This window comes from Grammomys surdaster, unplaced genomic scaffold (assembly GCF_004785775.1).
Source record: "Grammomys surdaster isolate TR1022 unplaced genomic scaffold, NIH_TR_1.0 126051, whole genome shotgun sequence".
Classification (NCBI taxonomy): domain Eukaryota; kingdom Metazoa; phylum Chordata; class Mammalia; order Rodentia; family Muridae; genus Grammomys; species Grammomys surdaster.
Genome location: NW_021620862.1, coordinates 3,365,949 through 3,374,401, shown reverse-complemented (window position 1 = coordinate 3,374,401; position 8,453 = coordinate 3,365,949). Strand labels below are relative to the sequence as shown.

General features: G+C 43.2%; 1 protein-coding gene across 3 annotated transcripts; it reads right to left on the bottom strand.

The window, feature by feature from the left end:
• Nucleotides 1-566: 566 nt before the first annotated feature.
• Nucleotides 567-8,328, bottom strand: Zbtb18 (zinc finger and BTB domain containing 18). 3 transcript variants are annotated; one of them, XM_028755271.1, is made up of 3 exons: nucleotides 6,486-8,328; nucleotides 3,563-4,250; nucleotides 567-3,450 (listed from the first exon to the last, which is right to left on the bottom strand). In XM_028755271.1, exons 1-3 carry the CDS (start codon nucleotides 6,496-6,498, stop codon nucleotides 3,441-3,443), a joined length of 711 nt encoding a protein of 236 aa, XP_028611104.1. In that variant the 5' UTR covers nucleotides 6,499-8,328; the 3' UTR covers nucleotides 567-3,440. The 3 variants fall into 3 exon arrangements, with proteins under 3 accessions (XP_028611104.1, XP_028611103.1, XP_028611102.1); XM_028755270.1 differs by having other exon boundaries at nucleotides 567-4,250; nucleotides 6,486-6,569; nucleotides 8,015-8,328; XM_028755269.1 differs by having other exon boundaries at nucleotides 567-4,250.
• Nucleotides 8,329-8,453: the final 125 nt, after the last annotated feature.

Sequence of the window (8,453 nt, the reverse complement as noted above, 5' to 3'; positions counted from 1 at the left end):
GTTACTTAAATACGTTTTAAAATTAGAACTCAAACACTAAGATCTTTTGAGTGCTGGTAAGAAAAACGGACAGACACAGCTCATCTTGAACTGAATGCCTGCTAATTCAATTGCCTAGACTTCCACTCATTAGGCAAGCAGTCTTTCCAAATTAAGACATCCGGTCTCCTTCAATTTTCCACTTAAAGCCAGAACATGGGAGAACGGATTTGACCAATCAACTTAGGATAAAATCATGTATGGAAAGTGACTTACATTGTGTATGTGTTAGTAGTTGTGTTATCTTATTATGAAAATCTACCTTTACCACCTCAAGTCCTTTGCATTCACAATTTCTCAGGAATTACCTCAACAGTCTTGATCTATACTGGAGAGATAGGTCGTATTTTTCAATGTGCATTTAGTGTCTTCTTAAATGGTGAAATGTGCACCTTTTCATTTGGGTAACCCTAAAACAGCCTAACAGCTCACAAACTGAATGAAACCTGGGATTAAAATGAAGATGCCATACACTGTACTAACTTCAGAATCCGTTGTGCGACTGTAATACAAAAAGCACACAGGAATTCTCAGTTCATATAATTTATTGCAGTTAGCACACAGTTTAAAAATTCACCAACACACCAATAGTACAAAACTAAACAGCATTATAAGTTATTCCCCCTCAGGAAATAAAACATACTATGATTGTCAAAGCTAGATGTCAGTCTAAGATTTAGAACAAAGGAAGAATGTGAAACTAAGAAAAAGAAAAAACAATCACTCACAATGACCACAAAAAAAAATTCAAAAAAGTCCGTTCTTTCACAGACATTGATTGTCTTCTCTAAATTAATAAAGATTATTTTAACATAAACTGTATTAAAAAAAACTATAAACTCTTCAAGTAACTAAAGATAATGCTCCAAGGCCATTTCACAGCTTTTTTTGTTTGTTTGTTTGTTTGTTTGTTTGTTTGCTTTAAATGTCATTACAGCCAGATTAACATACATTTGACCAAATATTTCCAAAACAGTCCAGCAACACACAATGGAGTTTTCCATTCAGTATCTTAAGCACAAAAATAGGCTATGTTTACAGTAGTTAAGGCGATCAAATTTTAAACAAAAGCAATTAAAAAAGAAAAAGGGAAAAACAACCACCGTTTTCCATGCTACTCCCATAGACCTTATTTGTAAGTGCAAGACAGGAAAACAAACAGTGTGCAAAACGCTTCTGCCCCGCACGCTGGCCATCAGAGCCACATGTCGGGCTGCAGCCTCTGCTGCCGATACACAGTCTACTAACCCCCTTCCCCATGTCAATCAAGGCGGTTCAGTCCTTTCAGCCTGGGGCTTTTTCAGTCTGTAGAATCTTTTCATGGGTTAGGGGGTAGGGTAAGGAAAGGAAATAGGGGAGAAAAAGAAAAGGGAAGCAAAAGGGAGGGAGAGAGAGAATGACCTATGACCTATTGTCAATTTGTGCAGTAGTTATTCTAAAAACACTCGGCTGGGTACATGTGTACACCTAAACTCTGAGCTGGCATGGGTTCTGTGCAATTACAAGTGTGGTATGAATGCACACTGCACATGCAATTCTTTAAGCCGTTTGTAAACATTTATATGTTCCTTGTAATGTAGCGAAGTTATCAATTTGCAGCTTAAGTTTTTATTCAGCTTAACAGTTTCAAACTTAAAGACATGGGAAAAGTCAATTTAAATTATATAAAATAAAAATAAAAATAAAAACAGTGCATTTATGTTCTTCGTAACACCAGTTTTTTTCCCAAATGGTGCTATTTTTCTAAGGAAATTAAATAATTTTAAACTCACTCGTTAAAGTTATACAATGCAAACAAAGACAAAAAATATATTGAAACTCATGCATTTCTGTAGCGTTAATATTTACTTTTCAAGACTCAACTAAGAGCATCAACACAACCTGTCAAGTTCTTTGACACCCCCCCAGCCCGTGTAATCAATTACAGTATACAAGAACAGTAATTCACATTTTAAACACACAGTTCAACACTGCTGAAGCTGCAATATCCTTTTTCATCTCAAGCAAACCTTCACAGCGACAGTCCCAGTGACCCAGTGTACTGTCAGATTTCTCTCACTGGGGACCATCAGAAAACCAGAAGTTGCCACAGAAAGTTTTAAGTCAACTGCTTGTTTAAAAATAGATAATCCAGCATTTCAGAAATTTTCCATTTGGGTCTAAAAGCATTCAGGTTTCCAACAGCCAGAAAATATTCATGCAGTTTGAGACATTTAAAGAGGCTAATAAACTGGGGGATTTCTACTCTGGAAACAAAACAAAACAGAACAGTGTGGAGCACAGGGAAAGCGCTCAAGACAATGCAGTGTGTACAAAAGTAAGCCATGTGAAAGCGTTTTGTGACAGAACCATTTGTTGAGAAGGTTTTATTGGCTAACTTGGCCTAACCCTCAAAAGAAAGACAACTCTCTACTTGTGACTTGTTCTACTTTCTTTTATCAGAATGCTAAATTAGTGAGATTCTCATGCTATTATTCTAAAGTGCAAAAACAAGTTAAGATTCCAACTTTTCAGTTCCAGGAAACAAGACTGCTTTTAGACCGTACCACAACTATATAGAGATCTATGTATATATATATATATATATATGTATATATATAATTTATATATATATACATATATATAAAATTATTTCCAAAGTTCTTGAGAGCTATCTTCTAAGGTCCAGTCTCTGACAGTGGGCAAGCTCAGTGCTTCACTTTTGACCGACAAGGAGTTCACCAACTCACAGTGGAACTTGCGGATGTGTCTGTACAGGTCTCCGGACTGCGTGAACCTGCGCTCGCACCACTTGCAGGCATGGGGCTTCTCGCGGGTGTGCACCACTGCATGGCGGCTCAGGTTGTGCGAGTACTGGAAACTCTTGCCGCACTGGGTGCACGTGTAGGGCTTCTCCCCCGAGTGAGTCCTCTCATGGCGCTTGAGGGTGTACATGCAGGAGAAAGTCTTCCCACACAGGGAGCATGTGGGCACATTGACATCAGCGGCAGGCTTGCTGCGGATGCCATCCTGCTCGCGGAAGTGCGTGCTCAGGTGGATCTGCAAGATGTGGGGGCTGGGGAAGACTTTGTTGCACAGGGGGCACATGAAGATCTGGCCCGCGGGGCTCAGGATGTTGGAGACATAGGGAAGCAGACTGCTCTCCATGCCCCCTTCCACCTGGACCCGCTCGCTCTCTGGGGTCATCATCTCATCATCGCTGGCTTTGTCCTCCCGATCCAGCTCCCTTAAGACCGAGTCCTCCCTTAGAGGAGCCAGGTGGGCCGGCTCATACTGTACCCTGTTGTTAGTGCTCACACTCTCTTTCACAGTGCTATGTTCCATGTCATAGTCATTAGTGCCAACATCACTCTCATCACAGGACGCCTCTTTCTCCACCTTCACCTGCACCAGGTTGCTTCTCAGCACGTCCTGTGAAGAGAAATAAGAGCTGTTCAGATTTTCAACTCCTGAAAGGCTGGACTTGACAGACAGGTCCAGCACACAGTCAACATCTGCCGAATCCCTCACGGAGGTGACAGACCTCTGGGACAAAGACTCTGTTGAGCTGCAGGGGCTGGCTACTGTTTTTCCAGCTGCTGTGGCGTGTGGCTCGGCCTCTCCGCCAGCCTGGGGGATGCCTGCTGAGTCTGAGGGCAATCGCATCCACATGTTCCCAGGCTCAGCTGCCAAGTCCCTTTTGCTGGGTAGAATGTTCAATTTGTCATCTTCGCCTTCATCTTCATCACTGGGCAGGTCACCTGCCATGTGGCTGCTGCCATCTGAGAGGCTCTCGACTTTATCCGAACAACTTGAAGCATCTTCTTCTTTTTTGGTGCTGTCTGCCTCTGTGGTAGCTTTCTCTTTCAGCTTCTTTTTGCAGACTTTGACAATGTCATACATGTGGAGATAACTGGCAGCTGCTAGCACGTCCTCAATGGGCAAGTCTTTGAACTGGAGTTTCCCTTCATACATGAATTCAAGCAGGAGAGCGAAAGCGGGGGCTGTCACAATGTCGCTGTTCAGATGAACAATGTCTCTTTTGTCCAGCTGGTCCTTGTAAAAGAGGTGGAAATACATGCTGCATGAAGCCAGTACAGCTCGGTGTGCCCGGAACTGGGCATCTCCCACCAGAACAGTGCAGTCACAAAGAAAGCCCTGGTGCCTCTGCTCGCTCAGACACTGCAGCAAATGTCTGCTGTGGTCTGGAAACTCCATACTGTCTTCATAACCTGGAGAAAGAGGAGTTTCTCGTTAGAGCCTAGTCAGGAATTTAGACTCTAGTCCCCACTTAAAAAATATCCACCTTAGTGGTGGAGAGTTACATGTCTGAATTTTAAATCAGGCTCACACCCCAAGGACTCCCCAGTCACATTCGACCTGAATGCACTCGCCCTCTCAGAACTCCTGGTCAAGTTTAAAGCTTTCCTTTAGACTATTACTGAGAAGAGTTCAGACCTCTTCCAGAAATTTAACCAACAACTCATCAAATGACATCCCACAAAACCTATAAGACGGCTTTAACTTCAAAGGGAAAGAACTCATCAGGCAAAGTCTCACACAAACTCTGGAAGAGTCAAGAAAAGGAGTCTAGCCATTCTTTGTATCACTTTTGATACCCGACTACTTAGAAAGCACAGACTGAACACACACATTTGGCTGAATTGAGGGAAAAAATGAAATTGCATAATTAGTCCAGAAATCAGCAAACAACTTACTTTTAAAGTCAGAGTGTTACAACAACAAAGCCCTGTGTATAAGAACAGATGTTGGTGCTGTAAGATTTGCAGGTAATGCACACACAGAAGATCAGACAGAACTGCACCGACAGATGGGAAAGATCATCTTTACTATGAACAAATCCAAACATTTTAAAAATGAATGGGGGGGGGGTCCTGTTTCTTTGTAGATCCTTTACTTCAACAATATTAGCAACCAGAGAGGCTGTTAACTCTGAAAATTTTCACCTAAACTTTGATCTGCTATAGGGCAAAAGAAAATTTATATTAAAATTAATCAAACCTTTACCACTACAAAATGAGGCACAAAAACTTTGTAAGTTAAATATTTAGTATTTTTAAGCCTTCCTAGAAAAAAACAAAATAAATAAATAAACCTTTTTCTGGCTCTGGCATAGGTATCCAACAGAAAATACTTTGTTTCAATAATAACTTGATATATTTTGTTTCCCCAGTACCTTCTATTCTTCCAATTCTGAATCTTTGCCATGTTTTCTGGCAAGGGAAGGTGGTGAAAGAAGGGAAGGCAAAGATCAATCGGTCAGTCAAAATTCAACTGTAGTAGCTAAAACTCCTTTAAGATCAGTGGAGCCCACTTCCCTATCCTGGGACCAAAGGCAGGGCTCCCCACCATCTATCTCAGCGAGTGCATCTGAGGATGGATGTGGAGTTAATATTCAGAACAACTTCTCTCCCCCACACTATGCTGAGACACAGTGTAACTTTCATCCTAACCGATACCTTCTGAAAGACACGACCAATAGAATACACCAAGATTTACAATACAATCACTTTAAGTGCCCCACAGCTAACATCAATCCTAATCCTTGAGAGGGCTAAAAATAAAGATTGGAGGGCAGCTCACAAGGTAGCTGTGATCAAATTAGGAGGCTGAGAGGACAGAGAGGGACGAAGAAGGAAGCTTATAAACATCTGATCCAGCTGACTGTGGCCATATGGCAGCTGCTGCCCAGATAAAGAGATTAAGAATAGAGGAGTGCGATTACAGCTGTCTGGCCAATTCAGGCAGCTCACTTCTACAAGTTCTAAATTAGTCACTGACACAAAACTCCTGCAAATGACGATTGTTATGATGAAATAAAACATCTCTTAAATATATATTTGAAAGAGAAATGAGGAAACTGGTCGAGCTATTCTCCTAGGAACAAAAGTTCTCTTTCTTCCTTCTTAAAAAATAAAAACAAAACAAAACAAAAAACCAACAACAAAAACCCTCCAGTTTCAAAAGCACTACAGCTGTATGCTGCTTTCAGTAATGCTTGCCGAATGTTTTGAAGAATAAAGTTTCACAGTGGAATTAATCACACAACCTAGCTTCTTAAGCAGAATAATCTTCTCATTTCAGTTTGAAAGCTGGGTTCCAGACAGTTCACTATTTCTGCCCCCCTCAAGCAAAAGGGATCTAAACAGCAGTGAGCAAAAGACATCCTAATCCACAGTCATCTCCAAAAGCCATATTCCAAAGCCTTTCTTACCATCTGAAAACTTGAAATATTTCTGTGTATTAAAGTTATTTACTTCCTCAAACAGAAGAAATAAAATTGTAAGCCAAGCAAACCCAAGACTTTCAACTCCAGTAAGACCATCACTTCATGCTCAGTTTCACATATTATTCATAAAGTGGATTAGAAAAGTAATGTAATTTTTAAAAAATTAAATAAAACACCCAACACAAAGATGCTCAACCTAATCTCCTGCTACTCCTACCTTTAGGACACATAAACTTGATTAAGTCCTTCCCTCGGAGTCTTGCTGGCTGCAGGTCTGTTACATCGGTGGAAAAAAAGCAGACTAAGAGAGACAGATGCAAAGTGGAGATGATGTTGGAGAGGAATGAGATACCTTCTCCACCACAGATCCGCACACACTAACTCCCTGTCTGTGTGTTAGAATAAAAGGCTGAGGGATGGCAGGCTGTCAGCTGCTCTGACATCATGTTCAGATGGAAATGCTACCTCCAGCTGTGCTCCTTTAATGCCATATGCTACTCCTCTACACTCCTGCCACCAGCTTTTTCTTAGGAGAACTTTTCTCTTCTGTTAGTATAAACAAAATACTTCAAAGTCTTCCTTTTCCCCCCAAACTTTCTAACAGAAGAAATTGAAAAACTCGGCATATGGAGTCCTACTGTATTTATGGAATCGCAACACTTCTGCCTCAAGTTGGTGGACTGGCTTACATATGACAGCACACTCGAGCTCGGTGCTATTCAGGAAACCCACATTCACTTTTATTCAACTCCAACGTCTAGTTTCAAAGGCAGCTTAGGGATATTTTTAAACCAACCCATTTGACATCTCTAGTCCCATTTCAACATTATTACAGCGTGTTTTTTCCCCTTCCCCTGCGGAGATAATGGCAGACATCTCTGAAATGTTGGCAGACTTATTAAGAACTATTACTTCAGCGTGGTTCACCTTATTGTTTTGCTCTTCCCTAACAACTTCTCTGCAACTGCAACTATCCCCCAGGAAAAGAGTTCACACTGCCACCGTTAGTGCAAATTTCCACTCTCAGCACCAACAAACTCAAACTGTACTTCTGAAATCCTGGAAAGTATTTCAGTTCAATGAGGCAAATTAGTAAACTAACAAAACCTGCTGTAGTCACTTAGAATGGCTGTTTGACCACACATTTCGTCTTCCTGCTCAGAAAAGTAGTCACTTTTGTCTTGCCCTTGGTCTCTATCACTTTGGGGAAAGGGGTTGTGATCACCAGGAGGGGAGGGGAGGCCAAGTGTAGACTTTGGGAACTTTTTTGGCTAGGTTGTGGATCGTTTCTAATGGCTGATGAAATGTTAATGTATCCGGGGCCGGGTCGCTGGGTGCCCTGCAAGTGCTGCGGCATCTATGAATATTAGGCACATCTCCACCGACTCTTGGGAGGTTGGGGAGTAGAAAAAAGAAGTTGGGGCCTGAGGCACAAGCGTCCCAACCCTGGCGACAACCACTTAGGCTCGCTTTAGAAAACAGAGGCAGGGAGCTAGAGAACAAAACCCCAACTGTGTCCTGCTCTTGCTCACGAGCCACAAACCTAACTTTCTCTAACTTCGTGGTGAATGACATAATTCTGAACTCGTTCGGGAGGTACTCTGTGCAGATAGATTACTTCTCTGCCACACACACCCTCTTTTCCACAGAAGCCCTCGCCCCATTCCACTATACCCGACATTAATCAGCCCGTTTACCCAGTGGGGTGGTGGTGGGGTGAGTGACAGTTTAATGAGTCCCAAGCACCTCAATGGCCCGAAGACATCCACTCCACGGATCAACCCGTCCACCACTACGGCGGACCCTCAGAGGTTCTGTGAGGTTTCGGGGGTTGTTTTTCCGAGGTGGGGGGCACGGTGCCCCGGGTGTGTGTGAGGTTCGGGGGTGGGAAAAGAGATGCAAATCTTCGCGCAGTTCGCGGTGCATAAAGCACTCCGGGAAAGAGGAAGGGTGAAACCACCGGGAAGGAGGTGCAAGGCAGGGAGCCGGTGCAGCAGGAAAGCACCTTCCACAACGGCCGAGAAAACAGACCCGGGTCGCGGCAACAACAAAAGAAAAGTCGCAAGAAGCGCCGCGGCGACCGCTCCCCCGCCGCCGCCGCGCGCCAGCCCCCGGGGCCTCCCGGCAACCGCAACCCGGGCGCCGCGCCCTCCCCCTCCCCCGGCCCTGCAGCTGCACCGGCCCC